This window comes from Camelina sativa, chromosome 10, assembly GCF_030686135.1.
Source record: "Camelina sativa cultivar CO46 ecotype springtype chromosome 10, ASM3068613v1".
NCBI lineage: Eukaryota > Viridiplantae > Streptophyta > Magnoliopsida > Brassicales > Brassicaceae > Camelina > Camelina sativa.
Genome location: NC_141889.1, coordinates 19,972,333 through 19,993,394, shown reverse-complemented (window position 1 = coordinate 19,993,394; position 21,062 = coordinate 19,972,333). Strand labels below are relative to the sequence as shown.

The window sequence follows — 21,062 nt, the reverse complement described above, 5'->3', positions numbered from 1 at the left end:
GTATTGTATTGTGTTTTTCTTATTGTATTGTATTGCATTTGAAGTTTTTCGTAATTTTATTTGTTTTAATAATGACTCTCTCTATTTTTTTTACTATTTATATTTTCTTAATTAAGAACAAAAAATTTTAAATAAAACTAAAAATAAAAACTAATTAACTCTTAATTACGTTAATTAAAATTTAAGCGATAGTCGTTATAAATACGTAATTGGAAAAACTAAAACATAAAAGAAATTAAAAATAATGAAATAAAAAGGGGTGAGGTAGGGTGTTGAATTTTATTAAACAAACCATTGTATGATGTAAAATTTTAGTGGATATTGAATAATTAGGTGGAAGAGAGAGAAGAAGATGTGGAAGAGAGAGATATGATGTGGAGGGTGTTGAATCTTAAAACCATTGTTGATAGTCTTACAATGGGTTGTTGAAAATAAAATTCAAATGCTTAATTGATGCAATGAGGGTGTTGAGAAATGGAAAAAATGATGTGGATTCACAAGTTGTGGATCATTTCAACGGTTTGAAAAAAAAGAGGGTGCAATCTTTACACATATCATCTGTTTACTGGACCAAAAAAACATATGCAACAACATATGGATAGATACATCCGAAAATAATGGAGTGTATTTTATGAATTTTTTTTACATCTACATTATTGAAGATAATTATTGTTATAGAGTGAGCAAATAATGAATTAAATAAAAGTGCATTCCTCATTGCTTACAGTGTGATCCAAGGTAACTGATTTCAGCCTTATGTAGTACAAGGTTCTCTTTTCTCGTTAAAATCTCTCTTTCATTCTGAGAGAAAAAATAATTAGAGCTTTGTCCGGAGTCTAATTCATCTTTCGAGTTAGAAGGTTTGATCTCCATTACTGTTGCTTTTTTGTCGATTTTGGTTCAACAAACATTATTCAATTTAATTCTTTTGAAGTAGAATGATTAATTTTGTTGGCTAGCTTAAAATCTAGATTTAATAACGAAGTTTTTTTTTCTTTCCTCCCACGTAAACCATTCTTATCCCTTTTCTTTTCATCATGACTTTATGTTTTTACTGCAGTAGATATTTTCCTATCTTATATGCAATCATGCTTGACTTTCTAAATCCTTCATCTTTTTATATCATTTTCTCTCTCTCTTTAATCTTATAAAAATAACCTCTTTCATTTGTGTATTTTTTTCAAACCAAACCTTCTACCTTTTAAACTTTGCTTTCCCTTGAATCATGGTTGATGGTTTAGGCAAAGATGATCCATATCTCTTTATACCTCACACGGCCTATGTTGAGGCTATAGCTAAAAACAGACTCAGTTTGATAGCTCTTCCTCTCAATCCTACTTTGCAGAGTCTTCATGTTGTTGTTGACTCATTACCAAGAACTTGGGGATTAGCTTCTCGAGTCCATGGAAGAGTTTTAAATGGTACTTATGTTCAATTTGTATTTCAATCTGAAATTGATTAATTCTCAGTATAACAAAGAGAACCAAGGATCTTTAACAAATGGTCTGTCACTTCTCAACGATGGGAAGACTTTCCTAATTTTGACTTCCTTACAACCATTGATCTTTGGGTTCAGTTTCGTGGAATTCATCTTCCCTATGGAGAATAGCTCAATCTTTGGGTGAAGTAGTTTACCTGGAGATACTACTTTTTAAATAGCTTTCATCTGAGTTAGAATCCGTTTTGGAATCACAGATAGGCTTCGATTCTTCCCTCAATCAGCCTTAGGGATGCAACAATCTTCAACAGATTCTAATATTACTCCAAGTTTTGAAGAAGAAATCAATCCCAAGATTCCAAGATGTTTTGAGGTTAGTGAATCATCAAAGCGCAAAATTTTGCGTTTAGATCTGAAGGTTACTTATGGAAATCAAAAACAAAAGTTTGTGGGTGTTGATTAAGAGAATTCCATAAACCTCCAAAGAAAAGGCAGTTTCACTCTTCAAATTCTGTTGTGACTTTTTGGTTCCTGGAAAATGATTATTGGTTATGAAAGGAGGTTAGGAATATGTGTCCTACAACAGATTATGATCTCTTTTTGGTTTATAATCGTTTAGTCAATAGTTTAACAGTTTCTGCCCAAACCTTTATGAAGATCAGAAAAAGACGAAGCTTTTCAAGATCAGCTTCTTTTGGTTATATTTAGCTTTCTTTTGTAATAGTTAATAGTTTCTATTTTTAATCAAGAGGCTGCTCCACTAACATGCTTGTTTGTACTGAGTTTTGTATAATATAAAAGTTAAAATATTTGTGAGAAAAAAAATGGTACTGGGCCTGGCCCAAAGTTTGTTTTTTCTTTTTCTCTCGACAACCCATTGAAATTTAGGTTTGGTTCAGTAGAAATTTTAATAACCGAATTATCCGAAATCCGAACCGAAATCAAAATTATACAATTTCGGTTATCTTCAAACATATTTTTTAAAAATCGAAAAGTCGTGAACCCGAAAAAACCGACCCGACTCTTCGACCCGTTTATCCCAACTCGTAGTAGGCCTACCAACAGTAACGAAGTAATTGTATTGTTTTTTCAGATTTTGAGGCGATTTGTCGTAATGATCATCCAGCATGGCATCACCATCCATTCTCATCCCTCCGATTCTGTCCCGTCGTAACCTCCTCCTCTCCACCACCATCGCCACCGTATCTCCTCCTCCACCACCACCCAAACCACCTTCCCCTGACATCACAATCACCGATCGCGTCTTCCTAGACTTCTCCCTCTGTCCCACCTACTTCCGCTCAGATCCCTCCGCCACACTCTCCTCCACCACTCCTTGCTCCGATTCAACTCCCCTCGGCCGCGTCGCTCTCGGATTATACGGCCGTCATCACCGTCTCCACTTTCAAACGCATGTGTACCTCTTCTTACAAAAACACTCCAGTTCACAAAATCTTCCCTGGTCAGTACTTTCTCGCCGGAAGACAAGGGGAAGGACGGCGATATTCGGCGGAGCTTGGATCTTTACTCAGAGATTTGCCTCGGAACACTGACGTTGTTAATTCCAAGGCTTTTTCCCTCCCACACGCTCGTCCTGGTGTTGTCTCTCTTTGCTTATCCGAAAATGATGAAACCAGACTCGATCCTGATTATAGGAATGTTGAATTCTTAATCACTACTGGTCCTGGTCCGTGTCCGCAGCTCGACGGCGGTAACATTGTCTTCGGAACCGTGCTTCAAGGTTAACCCTTTTTTTTTTGATGAAATCTTTGTAATGTAAGGAATTGAGTTTGTGATTTTTGTGGGGGTAACATGTTTTCTCTCTTGCAGGGTTAGATGTGGTGACGAGTATATCTTCGATTCCGACTTATAAGCCGTCGGAGAACATTCGACAGTTTAATGATTTTGCAGAGTTTCTTGGAGACGAGAGAGCTCAAAACGCAAGATCCTTGTGGAATAGACCTCTTAAGGCGGTTTACATTAGTGGCTGTGGTGAGCTCAAGGTCACTAATCCTTCACTCTCTCCAACTCTGCCTTAAAACTTTGTATATTACAACATGTTTGGGTCAAGTTGTGTTTATAGTCACCCTCTATACAATCTATGAATCTGCTTCTAAAATACTCTCTTAATTAAACTCTGCCTTACTAGTATATATAATATATGTGGCAACCATTTTAATACAATTCTACTCTCAAGTCTTTTTGCTGCTTGCTAAAAGACTAAGAAAACATTGAGGTTGTGGTTGTAATCATCTGATGAGAAAGTGATTTAGGTTGAACAAACCAACATATTCAAGGGTTCATCTCAAGGAGGGTAGAGAAACGATTATTCAGGTTTTTTTTTTTTAGTGGAATTCTTAGTATCTGTGAGACAAACAGAATTAAAATTGTTAGCTATGAGGGGCAACAATGTGTCCTTATACTAAGTGGAGGTTGCAGAGCTGACATAGTCTACTGGAACATGTTTGCCAACTCATGTCGAGTATGTCCCCTGCGCTTAGCAGATTGTGAAGCCGTAGTGAGTGTAGGTTAGACACAAAAAGGGCATCCAGGCATGAGAGTGTTTCAAACCTCCGCCTATTCCAGACGGAATTTCATCGGGTTTTAGTTTTCTCAAAGCATGTTAAGATGACCCTTAATCATTAATGGTGGTGGTGGACATCTCGGGTAAGCGTGCTCATCTTCTTTGCTGTGGATGTTGCAGTAACTTTTTTCCAAGAGATAGTTATGTTCGGTTACATGGCTTTCCTCCATGAATGGTTTCAAATCGTTATCGTATATTCTACGCCACTTTTGGATTAGAATTGTTTCGGTTCTTGAATCTTTGGTCTAGTATCGCATTTCACCCGGAATCTAGTTTTTAAACTCAGAGAGTTGAAAATGTCGTGGATAAATGATATGCTTATTTTGGCATTGCACCGAGTATTATTGGTAAACTTCCTCCTGTACCATTCTTCTTCCAATCTGAATCACTGATAACTGCTATATTGTCTATTGTGGAACAAGGGTTCAAGAAACAAATTGGAAAAAAAAAACATTGGCATTGGCATGCGCATGTTAAGTAATAAAAAGCTATCCAACTATCATTATATCAACAACAAATTTTTTTAATTGTCAAATGGAACTTTCAATATTTACAATTGCTAAAATATTATTCGATAGATTGAAATGTGTGTGTGATTCAATTCAATCATTACCGCAAAAGGTTTTGAACCGTAAAAGAAGAATCCGTGGCGGCCTTAGCCGAAGAAGGCGGCGAACGAGGCAGCCTAGCCGAGAAGTTGCGGAGAGGAAAGCGGTTGATATTGTCACCCTCGTCTCCTTTATCAAAGTTAAGCGCATAGCTCGACGGATCGTAATGAAAGTCTGCAGTATGACGTCGGATGTGCTTCCCGTGGCCGCCAACGCCGCTTACACCACCGCCCATCCGGTGGATCAGACTCCGGCACTTTTCATGCGACTTGGACAACGTCCGAGTGAGTCGTGGAGATTTGGTCTTGATTCCACCACCACGTGGGCTTTGAGTAGATTTCTCCGTCGCGGCGCCGGAGGGAGTCGTCGGAGATGAAGGCATGTCGTCAGGGATGTCGTGGTGGTGATTGGTCGTACGAAAACATCCGGCGATGCAAAACCTTGATTTGAGTTTCTTTTTAAGAGACAAGTGGCTCATTGGTTCGCTTCCCATTTTCAACAAAAAAAAAACAATGTTTTTGAGAAGTTTGTTGTTGTGATTGAGAAGGAATAAACAAGAATGCAAAAGAAAGAAAACAAAAACGCAAAAAAAAAAAAAAAAAAAACCAAAACAAAACAGTGATCGCAAAATATTTGGCTGGTTTATTGAAATGAACTGTTAAAACCAAAACTTCGGAGGAGAAAGTTGAAAAATTATACTATTTTTAGGAGTATTTTAAATTTCCAATTAAAATGGGGTTCAATTTTGTTTCCAGTTGGATATTAAATTAGTCTTTTGACTTGGTGAGCCAAGGGGACTTATTTAGGGTAAGCAAATATTATTTATAGTGATTTTACCAAATTAGTTAAGGTTATAAAAGGTAAATAAATGATATGACAGAATGATTCAAAGAAATGTTTGACTGATTATGAAGAAGAGTAACGGAATACAGCTAAAACATTTGAAGGACTTAATAAAAATTATAAGCGGGTTAAAGAATATAGTAGTGGATTAGTAATTTACTAGATACGATAATTAAAGATGCCATCAGAAATTAGTAAATACCAATACTATGTCTAGTATAATTAGTGTTTAGTTCTAGGCGACCGCACATACGGCATACAGTGTACAATGGTTTTAAATCACTGTACCAGATTTTAGTTATACGTTTAATAAATATGATTTGGGTTAATACTTAATACGGTTGTGTGTACGGTGCTAATACGGATGTATATACGGTGACTGTATATACGTGATGTTGTTTTACTTTTAACTAGGGATCGACCCGCACGGACGTGCGGGTTTTTTTTTGCCAATTTTATTATGTAAAACATTTGCTATTCTTTATTTCAGAGTTGTATTAGTGAACTGTATGATATTAGCAAAACATCAATTATGTTTGAACCTGCAGTACACCACATGATTTTTTAATGTGTTTTTGATATATATTTAGTTTTTTTTTCTTATTTTTGTTTGTGTTCTAGTTTTATTTTATTTTTATTGTATAGTATTTTTTTGTCATGTCGTTATATTTTGTAGTTTGTATAATATATATATATATATATATATATCTTATTATATAAACCTTGATGACAAAATTACTCATTAACAAGATTGTGACACGTGTCAAATATATTGATTAGATGTCGACACGTGTCTAATCCTATTTACAGAATTTTATATGTTTATATTCAAAAAATGTCAAAGTTACTCATTAACAAGATAGTGACACGTGTCAAATATATTGATTAGATCATGACACGTGTCTAATTTTATTTACAGAATTTTATATGTTTATATTATAAAAAAATTATTTTTCTAAATCAAAAAGGAAAACTAACAAAATTAATCAAAAAGGAAAACTAACAAGCTCAATATACTTTATAATTAGATTGTACGTGTGTTCTCAATAAAATTTGACATGTGTTAACAAAAACGAAACTAATTAAACATGTATATTAATCAATAAATAATGAATAACAAAGTTAAAAAGAATAACATAATTTTAGTCGAATATAAATTGTATTTATCGTTGTAATATAAATTTTTATTGTAAGTAAGCACACCAAACCTTGAAAGAGTAATGAACTTAAAAAAAAATTCAATACATGATGTGTATTAGTATAGTTTTACATGTTTTATTTTAAAGATTTTAATGCATGTAGTAATATGAAAAACCTGAAAGAAAAATAGAAAAACTGAGTTTGTAGGAATGAATTTTTGGTTAATTGATGAAAACAGACAAAAGTATTACTTATGAAATTACGACATATAGTAGAATAGTATTTAGGATATTTTTGAATTTCCAAACTTTTTGTAGATGTTAACTGATTTTTTTACTGATTGTTTATTGTTAAATTTAAAAAACTAACCAATATACATATTATCTCATATGATGCTCATATTAGTTTTTTAATTAAAATTTTAACTCTAATACATGAAGAAGTGAATTATGATTTTACGATGAAATAGATAGTTAAATGTGATTACTAAACTGAATGTCTAACGATGAAATTTATTTTAGATTAAAAAAATTCAAATATTAATATATATCATTTTTTTAAAATTGATTCAAGAATATTATACATATTTTTTATGTTTGATTTTATAATTTGAACGAATGTATTTTTGTAATGCATATGTTAAAACATAAGATAATACGAAATATATTATAATTTATAGGAATGAATCTTCACTAATTTGATGGTAATGTCTATATATCTTTATATATGTTTTTATTTTATAACTTTCACTTATTTAAAATTGATTATGGAATGAGTTAAAATTAGTACTTATGAGATAACAACATAACAAATATGTCTTAAATATGTTGATTCAGTATTAAACCTGAAAGAAAAGTAGAAAAACTGAGTTTGTATGAATGAATTTTTGGTTAATTGATGAAAACTGACAAAAGTATTACTTATGAAATTACGACATATAGTATAACAGTATTTAGGATATTTTTGAATTTCCAAACTTTTCGTGGATGTTAACTGATTTTTTTACTGATTGTTTATTGTTAAATTTAAAAAACTAACCAATATACATATTATCTCATATGATGCTCATATTAGTTTTTTTAATTAAAATTTTAACTCTAATACATGAAGAAGTGAATTATGGTTTTACGATGAAATAGATAGTTAAAAGTGATTATTAAACTGAATGTCTAACGATGAAATTTATTTTAGATTAAAAAAAAATTCAAATATTAATATGTATCATTTTTTAAAAATGATTCAAGAATATTATTCATATTTTTTATGTTTGATTTTATAATTTGAACAAATGTATTTTTGTAATGCATATTTTAAAACATAAGATAATACGAAATAAATTATAATTTATACGAATGAATCTTCACTAATTTGATGGTAATGTCTATATATCTTTATATATGTTTTTAATTTATAACTTTCACTTATTTAAAATTGATTATGAAATGAGTTAAAATTAGTACTTATGAGATAACAACATAACAAATATATCTTAAATATGTTGATTCAGTTTTATTGCGAATTATATTTTGTTAATTTTTATTTGTATTTTCAATTCTTACTAAGATATAGACTTGATATGATTTATTAATTGTGTTTGATATAAAATATTTAGTTCTATGCATTAAGATGAAATGTATAATTAAACTTAAAATATGGTTTATTACGATGTTATAGATATTTAAATGGTACTCCATGTCCTATGAGAGTTTCTGGATAAAAACACAAACATTAATAAACAATAAATATTATGTCATTTATAAAATTTCAACCAATAAGAAAATATACGGAAAACGATATATTTCTCCAAGAGAATATCATATCAAGCCAGATAGAGCTTAATCTATTATCACGTGCTATATATCTTCCAGAAAATATTTCTCAATTTATCTCTCATACTCCATAGTTCAAGATCTATATCTCCTTTGAAACATAGTTTTCACCTAATTACCCACAAACATCGGTTTTGCTCGGTTCACTATTTACTGAAACAAATAAATAAAATAATAAAACAAATATAACATGATTTAAACCGAATTAAATTAAAGATTTAATTATGTTGTACTCCTATCCCAAGAATTCTTTTCTACACATCCACTTTAATTCTACATACCCCTCTTCTTTAATGAAAAGACGAAATTACCCCTCTAACAATTTTTAAATAAAAATCCAACATCCTAGCATTATATAGCATTATATATACATATAATTTGTAACTCAATTAATAGTTTTAGCATTGGTGTAATTGTTAAAACCGGTTATGTTAGCGGATTTATGAATTAGCCACTATATTTAGTATAAATACTTTTAAATAATTGTTTTTTAAAAACTATTATTAAAAATAAAGAAAATAATTTTAAAGAGGATATATCATTACATTATAAATACTCTAATTTTAATTTGTTAAAAAATCTTTGAACTACCACATGTTTAATAATTAGTAGTTTATGATTAATTAAACCCGCTCAATTAAATAAGCATTAAATTTTTAAGTTGTTATTTATAATTGATTTAATGTATTCTATGTTTGTTTATTAAATAAAATATTAAAATAAAATAAACATATTTATTAAAACCTGTTTACGAAGCCAAACTCAATTAATCAAAAAAGTATATATAAGAAAATAATTAGGAAAGACATCCAAAAGAAAAGACCTTGATCAAAAGAAAATAAAAAACATCGAAAAGTCCAAAATTAAAACCAGATGTAATTAGCTCTTTGTCGTTGTACTTGCTCCCTCATAACCACCATTGAATTTGATTACTAATAAATTTTATTTAATTACTACAAATTATTTTTATAATAAGATAAACGAATTAAGAAAATATCTCGCGGCGTAGCGCGGATGTCAACCTAGTTAAAACATTTTTTTATTATTAAAAGAGAAGTATAAAATTAAAAATGTCCAAAATATCTAACTTAATTATTTAAATTGCCATTGAATTATTTAGGAAGGAGAAGCTTAATTGAAATTGAGAACGGTGAATCTGTCATAGAAAATCGGAATTATGGATTAGACCCGTTTGACTGAAGGGTCCGCGCGTTTATCCGTTAACCCACCTGTTGATGAGTGGTTCATTACAAATGTTAATTGGGCCTAAATGTTGAAGCATGATTTTGCATTTATTGGGCCTTTACGTATATTACTGGATTCGGAAGTGTCCGTTAGGTCTTCGTATGCTCTTAAAATCTACAAAAACAACTATCAATCAATATCATTAATCGCAAAAAAACATATTTTAAGTATATTCCTCTATATCCTCCACTATTACCTTTTTTTCCTAGAAATAATTAACTAAAAATCCTCCTCCTATATCAATCATGCCTATATCATCGGTTACCAAAAAATCTTAAACGTATTCAATATCAAAGATTGTACTTGCCCTCCAAGATTTACGATATTCGATACCCTAGGTTGAGTACTTTACTATAAACTCATCAAAGTAAACAATTACCTCATTTCAAAGAAAACACTATCTTCCTCCTTTATATAGCAATGGCACAATCAGTTGCATTTCTTAATGAGGTCAAGCGGTACAAGACATCTTAGCGAGTGCAAGCCCGAGTCCTTCACATCCGGAAAACATACACAACAGGTTTGGCGAGATACTTGACATGTACAAGTAAGTTATACTTTCTTTTACTATTTATATTTATTTTCGTGTGAAAACACTCATATCAACAAACTATGATTGGGAACAAAGATTATAGGGACCGTGTGGAATAATTCACCACCCTTTATATTTGCTTAATTTTTTAACTCATAAGGAGATATCACTCTTAATTTGTCTATTTTCTCATTATAGCAACTCGAATTAGAAACTCAATTGTATGATGGCCATGGAAAATTCACACCTTCAGAACAAGAGGCAACTAGAAATCATTATATTCTTGGAGAAATATATACTCTTTGAACATCTTTAATTTGTTTGTTTCTTAACATGTTATCTAAACAATTCCGATTTTTGTTTTATTTATTTAAAATTTTTATCTAGCTATGTGGAGCTTCTTATAACTGTACTTCGTTTCTAATTTACTTACATATACATTATTGCATGTTCATAAATCAGCCTTATATAGAATTCATGACCATTAGCTATAATTAAGTTGGATTCTTTGTGATCCTCCTTTTGTGAAAATAACAAAAAAGACAGCTCGTGACTTTGGCCTATATGTAAAAATCACAATCGAACAACTGAGATACGAGGATGCAATTAATAACCACGGAAGTGGAGAGATCTCAGATGTTCGACTTCGACAGCTGACGGGAGAGAAACGCAGAGTCTAATAATGTTTCATCTCGAAAAACATGTAGAAGCTCGAACAATTATAGTCATCGTGGCCATGAATACCTTAATTGCAAAGATTAGATTGACAAAGAGTTTTGAATTTGAGAAATTAGTGTTTACAAAATAAAAAAACCATATCAGACAAAAATCAGGAGAACTAGCTTTACCTAAACCGGGAGATGTTTTTTGCTTATCGGAATTAATTTTTATTTATATGGCTAAATTTTGGAATTATAGTTATGTTCTCTATTTGTCAATGTTTATATCTAATGAGAAAGATAATGTTGCAAATGTAAAAATATAATATATTTTTCAATCGATAATTATTTTTTTCTATTTCTTTCTGATATGTTAAAAATTGCTTAGTGACTACAAAGCTTTTGGTTATTGAGCCTATATGTTTTTGTGTAACCTCGATATTTAGGATTTGAGATAGCTTGATCCTGATATTTTTCGAAGAACACCAACCACATATATGAGCATAACAATGCACCATATGATGTTTTAATAGAATTTTTTTTTGTAAACACTTTTTTTGAAGAACACACGTTATGTAGACACATCAAATTCATCTTTATATTTTTAACTAAATGGTCCAATTGGTGACCAATTTTTAGAATAGAATGTGTTGTTCCTTGTTTTTTTTTTCATTTTTGTTACCATTTACAAGTAATTTATTTTCCAAATTTTAACATGTAGACCCCACACTATTCCTAGTAGTTCATTTTTTTAGAATCATAGAAGAAAATGGTTCCTCTTCAAATTTGATAAGGAACAAATTTCCTTACTCATTAGTGTTCTATCATTTTTCTCATTTTTTTAAATTCTTATTCCTCCAAGTTTTTTTCTTCCTCAATCATATATATAAAAGTAAGGTTTCACTCTCTCTTTATTGGTCCATTTAGCATTTAAGTTTTTAAAAATTAATAATTATTTTAAATTAAATAAAAATGTAATAATGTACATTAATCTATACTTTAAATCCATATTTTACTACTAAATTGTAACTGAAATTACATAAATTATGAATTGACTATTTTATTTGACTATTCATTTCATTCCAACACACTATAAATTATAATTGTAACTCCTCTAATTAAATTATATTATAAATGTAACTTTCAACCCTTGGAATCTTATAAATAATCATTCTCACATATCATCCACCATATCTAGAATCCTAAATATTTTTTTTTAATTTTGTTTATGTTCTTGCATGGGTTCAAAACTCATAGTAAGAATGTGATTATATAATTGTACAATTTTTTTTTTGTTTTTATGTATTTCTTCCTTCCTTCTTTGTATTTTTATTATTTTTAATTTTTAATTACATATGTATAATAAATTATTTTAGAAATGTAACTTACATCCCTTGAAATCTTATAAATAATCATTCTCACATCATCATCCACCATATCTCATATTCTATATATTATTTGTTTTGTTTATGTTCTTGCATGAGTTCAAAACTCATGGTAAGAGTGTGATTATATACTTTTTTAGATTTCTCTTATATTTTGTTCAAATTTATTTCTTTGTTTTTAGGTATTTTTCCTTCTTTATTTGTCTTCTTATATTTTTAATTTTCAATCACATATGTATTATAAATTTTTGGTGGCTGCAAAAAACAATTATTCACTCTCTCCTTGGTCCATTTAGCATTTAATTTCTAAAAAAAATATTTCTTTTTAATTAAGTAAAAATATAATAATGTACATTAATTTATACTTTAAATCCACACTTTACTACTAAATTGTAAGTGAAATGACATAAATATGAATTGACTATTTTTCCATTCATTTTCATTCAAACACACTATAAATTATAACTGTAACTCCTCTAATTAAATTATTTTAGAAATGTAACTTTCATCTCATGAAATCTTATAAATAACCATTCTCACATCATCATCCACCATATGTCAAATTCTAAATATTTTCTTTGTTTTGTTTATGTTCTTGCTTGGATTCAAAACTCATGGTAAGAGTGTGATTATATATTTTATTAGATTTATCTTATTTTATTCAAAATTTATTTCTTTGTTTTTATGTATTTCTTCCTTCCTTCTTAGTCTTCTTATTATTTTTAATTCTCAATTACATATGTCTAATAAATTATTTTAGAAATGTAACTTCCATCCCTTGAAATCCTATTAATAACCATTCTCACATCATCATCCACCATATCTCAAATTCTAAATATTTTTTTTTTGTTTTGTTTATGTTCTTGCATGGGTTCATAACTCATGATAAGAGTGTGATTATATATTTTGTAATATTTATCTTATTTTGTTCAAATGTTTTTTATATGTATTTCTTCCTTCCTTCTTTTTCTTCTGATTATTTTTTAATTTTTAATTACAAATGTATAATAAATTTTTGGTGATTGTAAAAAACAATTATAGATGCAGATTCAACAATACTAAATTTCGATCAAAACCCAATGAGGGAATGAAGCTAAAAAAATCATCTTCATTCATGTATATTTATTTTATTTTTGAAAGTATGCAATGTTTTAACAAAATAAACTATTCTAATCGAATTATTAAATAAATTTTTTAACTCTCTCTTACCTCCAAAAAATTTGTAATCATTTTATTTAGTTCTTGTGATCCAAAATATAATTGTATAAAGATCATTATAATTTTTCTTTAATTCAAAAATTTGTAATTTAATGATTTTCTATATAAAACACAATTTGATATTCCATTTCCAAAATTTTACTATAAAGAATAAATCGTTAGAATTTTACCTAGCAATATAGCTTAAACTAAGGTGAATATAAACAAGATTAAAAAGTAAATTAATCTTTGGGATGTTTTTATTGCATTTCATATGATTTTATAGAAAATATATTTAATTGATACTTAAAAAATAATTTTGGAATTTAATTATTAAATGGTTTAGGTAAATTTTGAATATCATAGTAAATTTATATTTTTACCATTAACAATAGTTTTTAAATAAGTGGTATATCTTGATATTGTATGATTTGAATTAATAAAGTGTATTATTGACATTTACAAAATTTGTTTGTTAGATATGTATTTTTACGGAGAATTTCAAAAATACATCATCTTCAATCTCATTTTTCAGAAATACTATTTTAAAATTTTTATTAAAAAATCTTCTCATAAAATTCTAATAGTTTTATGATTATTACATAAACTAAAATGAATTAATATAACTAATATAACAACCCGCGCATATGCACGGGACTGTACCTAGTAAGTTACCAATAGGAGCCTTTTGGAAAATAGCTCTGATCAGTTCAATAATTAAACTAAACCATAGCAATTTAATAATAACAACTCCATTTTAATATAATTTTTTTTTGTAAACACATTTTTTAAAACACATATTTTATAGACACATCAAATTCATATTTTATATTTTAAACTAAATTTTGGAAAATAGCTTTGCTCACTTCAATAATTAAACTAAACCGAACTAACAATTTAGTGATAACAACTCCAGTTTTAACTTTAAAAAAAAACTCCATTTACGATCTCAGGAATCCGGTTCAATAACTAATCCCAAGTTTAGTTTAATAACCTCAAGATCACAACCAACGTCATGACTGCACACCTAAGCTGTATGGAATCGAAAGCGGGTGTGCGGAAGCGGAAGCGTATGGAATCGTAGAAGCGATATTTTTGAAAATTAAAGAAGTGGATACGTGTTGGAAATGTTTTTCATATATATATATATATATATATATCAAAATGTTTTTGATAAACGATTTATTATTTTAACACTGACAAATAAAGAAAAATATATGTTTGTTATTCTATAATATTATTACAAATACAAATAATCAATGGATCAAGATTTGAAGTTAACAACCGATTAAAAAAGTTAGATACCATTAACTATGTCTTTTAAAAAAATACAAAATTGGGCCAATTGTAGTACAACCAAAATCTTTAATGGGCCACTTTTATTTTTCTTTTTTATTCGATCCTATCATATTCATATGTACTGTATGTATCTCCTCTTCTTTATCGAAATCCACTTTCCAAACAAAGATTTTGTGACAGAAAATCAAACCGATCGGAGAAGCTTGGTCGAGACTCGAGACAATGAAGACAGGTCGAGACAGTGTTAAGATGAAAGCGGCGGATCGACGACAGTTTTTCTCGAAAATGAAGACGGTGAAGATGACGGCCTGACGACACGACAGCAGCTGACGAGTTTGGCAATATATTTGGAATCACACAAGTAGATCAACACTAAGTTTATTAACCTAAGCTTGACCTAAGCTTTGTCTATTGACCTAAGCTTGACTCAAACTTTGTCAGTGAAACTCTTTTCTCAAAGAAAACCTACTTCTTTATTTTTTTCTAATCACTCCTTGTTTATTGTTTTATGATCTGATATGAAAAACTTTGTCACGGTCGCAAATCAAAAAAATATTTTATTCTTTCCACGGGACACCAGTTGGCTAATATTGTGAGTCACCAAATATTGTGCTTAGGTGTAATTAATTGTTTTAATGAATTGTTTTAATTTATGTGTCAGTGTGAAACAAAGAAATTTTATTTTATCGATTGTTTGGTAAATCTACATATATATTTTTAAATACTAATTATTTTAGAATATTATAGTATTTTAATTTGTTTCATATATATAATATTATAATTGTTTGTTATATTTGCATTATTATTTTGAGAAATATTGAAAATATTAATTATTGTATTCTAATTGTAAGAAAATAAAATTTGTTAATTTATCAAACAGATAAATTTATTTTTACCAATCTGCCGATGTGGAACATTAAAATACATAATTTTCTTCGTAGATTGAGTAATATATCTTTGTTTTAAAAAATTCAAATCACAACATATGTAGAAAAAAATATATAGATTTAAAATCATAAATTAAAATCTGAACAAAATCTTCCAAATATAATTATTAAAATAATAATTTGGATATTTATATACAAAAATTTTAATTTTTAAATTCTGATTGGTTTGCAATGTTAAAATCTTTTAATTGTGTTTGGTTATATGAATTGTAGATAATTATTTATAAAGTTGTTTGGATACATAGATAAAAGTAGTGGCATAAATTGTAACTCTTCTGAAAATGAAGATTTATTTTAATTTTGTATTTAAAAACACTAATGTAGATATTCAACTAGGTACTAATCGGTAATTTGTACTGCAACACGGCAAAAAAACATTTTTTATAAGTTTATTAATTTGTTCGATATGAGCTGTTCGGATCAATAGTGAGATTTTTGTGGAGTTTTTTTGTCGGATATCAAATTAATACTATCTTAACTATCAAATGATTACTATCTAGTTGTTTTTGTATTATAAACTGTTTAACAAATACACACCATACAAATTATATTTTTAAGGTAAAATTACTTTATTCTAAATTATAAACCAAAAACTGATACTAGAGAAACAAACCTTATTAATTTGTATTAATTTGATAAGCGATTGTAGAAGTTGCACAATTTGATATCATATTAATTACGTTAGTCTGGACAGTCTCTTTAGCCTCAGTTTCGACCATCATTTGTAACCCGTCTCTTTTTTTTATCCTATATTTGGCTAAATCTTAGCTCGTCAAAAAAGAGAAATTTCGATTACTTGTCTTAAAGAACATTATAATTGAATGAAAAACTATGGACAACAATCCCATTTGTTTTAAGCAGTACCAAAACTCTTCTCGTATTGTTGCTCAAATCTCTAAAATACCAATTATAAAGAAGAATTTTGATGCATCTTATGCACTTTGTTCTTTCTCGGAGCCCACGATATCGAACCGTATATGTAGATATTTTCAAGAGTGTTTTTGACAAATGTTAGAATATGTTCTAGTTTAGCTAAGCTGAACATATGTTTCACATTAGTCTGTGTTAATTGGCCTGTGTTAATTGGCTAAACGATGAGGAACTTTTACATAAATGAATATTTTTTTACATATACTACATAACATTGTCTACTAAATAAGAAATAAAATATTAATTATCTTATTACATTTTTGGTTTACTTCCATAGAATCAAAGTGAATCATCCAATTTTCTGGACCATCAAAGTAATTTTTCGGGGTTGGCTTTTGTGATTCGAGAAAAATGCATTTTCTCTACAAATTTGTTTACCCAATTCTACATACTAAAAAAATCTAACACATAGCTCTCTTTATTAGATTAATTTGACACATAATTCTGTTATAAATGGTACAAAGTCTACCAAAATGTATTCCCCTTGTAAATCTGTCACATAAATCTTTGACAATTAAGCATGTCACCAAATGGACTAAATCTACTAAATAAATCTATTTTAAATTACTCTACAATGACTACATTTTAATATACTACGTTGATCTACCATATATATAGAATATTTACTATACAAATCTAAGATAATTAAGTCTACCATCATCACTACATTGGTTAACTTACTCAAATTTCTCAAAAAAAAAAAAAAAATTTTTTGTTATACATGAAAACTACATATAATGACAAAAGATGTAATATTGTTAAATTCAAAATATAATAAGAACATAAAACCATCTTTAACTTAAATTCAAAACTCATTTCCATTTCCATACCCTTTTAAAAAAAAAAAAAATTGGATAAGGTTGATTAAACCGGTTTTAACGAACGCAATACAAATACGCCTCTGGTTTAATAGAATTTCTTTCCGAAAATGTTAACCGATGGAATTACATTTTTGTCGGGTCATATAACATTACGTGTCGAATTTAATTGGATGAACTGCGTGGACGTCTTATTATTAGTCACATCGCCGCAGCTAATAAAAACAAGCGATGAGCGATCTCATCGTCTTACTTCGCCGTCGCCTGTAACCGTCCGGTGCTAATTCGCTTCACAATCTGTGTAAGAAGATGAGAATCACGCCAATCTTGTTATGTCTTGTAATACTTGCATTGTCTTCAAGCTCTCATGTCCTGTCCGATCAGATCTTCCCTGCTCATCTAGGTCTATTATCACTTCCTCTCTCTCTCTCTCTCTCTCTCTCTCTCTCTCTCTCTCTCTTTCTCTCTTCTCTTCATTTCCGATCAAAATTCGAGTTTAGGTAATGAATAAAAATGTTTCATGTATTAGTTGGAACGTTCAGCAGAAACAATCGTGAACCAAAGTACAAGATTGAGTTCCTTCCTCAAGATTCACCTTTTCACCCGGTAATGACTCAATCTTCAGATTTGTATTTTCAAGCTTAATTTTTTGAATAGAGTTTCGCTGTGACTTTGGCGTTTTATTAACTAAGTGAGAATATATGGTTATGGTATGGTGGATCATGGGCGTTGTGTTGTAGTCACATATTTGATAGTTTCAAAGCTTTTTTTTTTTTATTGCATTTTGATCTTAGTTATAGTGAGTAGAGATAGTTGTTACATAGATTTCCTTGTGATTTTGCGTTATGATTCTCATTTTATTGTTATTAACATGGTGATAATCTGAAATCTATGGTTATGGTGGATAAGCTTGGGCGTTTTTACCACAATTTATACAGTTTTTGAAGCTTGTTTTTGCACTTTGACCTGAGTTACTTTGAGTGGAGGTAGTTGTAAGATAGATATCCCTCTGTGATTTTGGCGTTTTGATTCTCTAATATTGTTGTTTGTAGGGTCATAATCTGGAATCTATGGTTATGGTGGATAAGTGTGGGCGTTTTAATCATAATATAGATAGATTTGAAGGGGTTTTTTTCACTTTGACCTTAGATACGTTGAGTAGAGATAGTTGTAAGTTGTAACATAGAGATCCTTCTCTGAATTTGGCATTTTGGTTCTCTAATATTGTTGTTTTGCAGGGTGATAATCTAGAATATATGGCTCTGGTGGATAAGTGTGGGAGGGTATTAGTTAGATAGTTTTGAAGCTTATTTTTTGCTCTTTGAACTGAGTTGCTATGAGTAGAAATAGTTGTAACATAGAGGCCCCTTTGATTTTGGCGTTTTGATCCTCTAATATTGTTGTTTATAGGGTCTTAATCTGTAGTCTATTGGTTATGGTGGATAAGCGTTGGTGTTTTTAATCACAGTTTAGATCCATTTGTAGCTTATTTTTGCACTTTGACATGAGTAGATATAGTTGTAACATTGAGAATCTCTGTCGTTTTGATCTATAGTATTGTTTTATAATAGGGTGAGAATCTGGAATCTATGGTTATGGTGGATAAGCATGGGGGTCGATTTTTATGTTACTTACCAAAGGAGGTAAAGGCAACAAGTGGATGGACTTCTACTCAGCAAAATATTAGTACTGTGATGATGGATACACACAAACAGGTGAAGCTAAGGACTCCTGATGAATTGCTCCAATCACTTAATGAAAAATGTCTCATTAGGGTAAGCGCATTTTTAATAAAAATGGTTTCTTTTGACACTGATTAACAAATTTCTATAACACTAATCATTCACTGGATATGAGCAGCAAGAGGGTTGGTGGTCTTATGAGTTTTGTCATCAGAGGTATGTACGGCAGCTACACGTTGAGGATGAAAAGGTTTGCTTTTCTGATTTCTCTCTATTTTTATCACTTGTTTCTCTTCTTTAATCCTACAATCACTCACTGTGTAATGCCTGTGGCCCTTGTATCCTAACCACCGCAGATTGTTCAAGAGTTTTTATTGGGTACTTTTGACCCAGAGGCAACTGCGGCTTTTAATCAAACTGTATCTGATGCTTCCACTGATGCATCTCAGAGGTATAAGCCGAGGTTTTACATAACCTTTATAGCAGCAGAAAGATATATCTCAGCTAATCTCTTATGGTGTTGTTGTTGTTGTTGTAGGTATCACTCTCATGTATACACCAATGGGACCACCTGTGATCTTACTGGATCACCCCGAGAAGTCGAGGTATCTAATTTAGTTTCCTGCATTGCATTCGGACTCATTTGCCTTACGATTCATTATACTTGAAATTGCTCTATGCAGGTGAGGTTTGTATGCGCGGAAACCAGGGCAATGGTCACTTCAATCACTGAGTTATCCACTTGCAAGTACGCACTGACTGTTCAGTGCCCAACCTTGTGCAAGCATCCGTAAGTAATGTTATTTCCCGTAAGGCCAATTTCAAAGTGAATTTTCTTCCTGCTCAATTAAATGTCCACATCAGAATGTAACCATATGTTTCATCTTGCATGCTAATTACCATTAGTTGAAAGTTGAAACACGAGTCACCGCTTTATAAGTAAACTGCTTGTGGGGGATTGTAGGCTGTTCCAGCTAGTGAAACCAGTGTCACACACAATCCACTGTAATGCGATCCCAGTGGAAGAAGATGCAAGAAGAAACAAGGAAGAAGAACAAGTTGTAGGCGAATCACCTAAGATGATAGCTGATTCTTGAAAACCGCCTAATTGAATCACAAGAGTAAGAGTAAAACAGCGACTGTACATAAAAGAACTACTACATATCTCCATTGTCGGTGTTACCTGATGTAGTGTTCATAGTTTTGATTGGGAATGCTTTCCGGTAGGATGATGATACACACACTCTCTCTCTGTGTAACCTTATGCATACTAAAAGCAGCATTTCAATTAGTTGTGATTCAGAGAGGGCAATGGTTGATTGACACATATATGTTTCCGTTTAACTAGTGATTTTGTTAGCGTGTTTGTTCTATTTCGAGAAAAGTTATATTTGTAATCAAAGAATATGTTCACGAATTTATCTTAAAGTAGATATGATAACTAGAAGACCAAAAGGTTTTCCTCAGAGTGCTATTTTGCTTATGCTATCCAAAAAAGCATATTGGTCCGTATACAAAACCCCAACATAAAGTTTTACTGTATTAGAATGGCTATTTTCTAACGTACAACAACAATGCAAAGCAGACTTTGTGGGTAATAGGACCACTTAATTAAACTAAACAAACCCCACATCCTAGCTAATCCATAGAGGGATAACTGTTAAGCAATGGGATGAGGATCAGCCGGGTGAAATCCAGTGCGTGCCATGGAACACATCATATATAAACAAAACCCTTGTACAACAAAGGGATAGACCTTGGCAGAGTCTAGAGAGTTTACTTTCCAATTCCCGGGCCATTATCGCATTAGAAGCTTCTTTCTTTCTTCCCGTCGAAATATGATTATATTGAAATGAACGAGCTAGATCAATACGCAACTGCTTTTGTAGCCAAGGCAGCCGAGTTGTAGAATCAGAGTAAACATTA

General features: G+C 30.3%; 2 protein-coding genes and 1 pseudogene across 4 annotated transcripts; 2 read left to right on the top strand and 1 right to left on the bottom strand.

Annotated features, from left to right (window-relative positions):
- Positions 1 to 2,503: 2,503 nt before the first annotated feature.
- On the top strand, positions 2,504 to 3,622 carry LOC104719232 (peptidyl-prolyl cis-trans isomerase CYP28, chloroplastic-like; annotated as a pseudogene). Its single transcript, XR_015569294.1, has 2 exons — positions 2,504 to 3,179; positions 3,269 to 3,622. The product of XR_015569294.1 is annotated as a peptidyl-prolyl cis-trans isomerase CYP28, chloroplastic-like (transcript).
- Positions 3,623 to 4,502: 880 nt separating this feature from the next.
- LOC104719230 (uncharacterized) lies at positions 4,503 to 5,259 on the bottom strand. Its single transcript, XM_010437095.2, has one exon. The coding sequence runs from the start codon at positions 5,121 to 5,123 to the stop codon at positions 4,632 to 4,634; it is 492 nt and encodes a 163-aa protein (XP_010435397.1). The 5' UTR covers positions 5,124 to 5,259; the 3' UTR covers positions 4,503 to 4,631.
- A 12,301-nt stretch (positions 5,260 to 17,560) lies between these two features.
- On the top strand, positions 17,561 to 20,602 carry LOC104719229 (protein OS-9 homolog). Of its 2 annotated transcripts, none has more exons than XM_010437092.3 (8): positions 17,561 to 17,857; positions 17,984 to 18,060; positions 19,026 to 19,229; positions 19,315 to 19,386; positions 19,493 to 19,587; positions 19,675 to 19,741; positions 19,820 to 19,926; positions 20,101 to 20,602. In XM_010437092.3, the coding sequence occupies exons 1-8, from the start codon at positions 17,764 to 17,766 to the stop codon at positions 20,231 to 20,233; spliced, it is 849 nt and encodes a 282-aa protein (XP_010435394.1). In that variant the 5' UTR covers positions 17,561 to 17,763; the 3' UTR covers positions 20,234 to 20,602. The 2 variants fall into 2 exon arrangements, with proteins under 2 accessions (XP_010435394.1, XP_087325421.1); XM_087469295.1 differs by having other exon boundaries at positions 17,618 to 17,857; positions 20,043 to 20,602.
- Positions 20,603 to 21,062: the final 460 nt, after the last annotated feature.

Bases quoted from the DNA above. Each gene is read 5' to 3' on its own strand.
- LOC104719230 (XM_010437095.2), bottom strand. From the start codon at position 5,123: ATGGGAAGCGAACCAATGAGCCACTTGTCTCTTAAAAAGAAACTCAAA.
- LOC104719229 (XM_010437092.3), top strand. From the start codon at position 17,764: ATGAGAATCACGCCAATCTTGTTATGTCTTGTAATACTTGCATTGTCT. The intron at 19,387-19,492 runs GTTTGCTTTTCT...TAACCACCGCAG, and splicing joins TACACGTTGAGGATGAAAAG to ATTGTTCAAGAGTTTTTATT. The intron at 19,588-19,674 runs GTATAAGCCGAG...TTGTTGTTGTAG, and splicing joins TCCACTGATGCATCTCAGAG to GTATCACTCTCATGTATACA.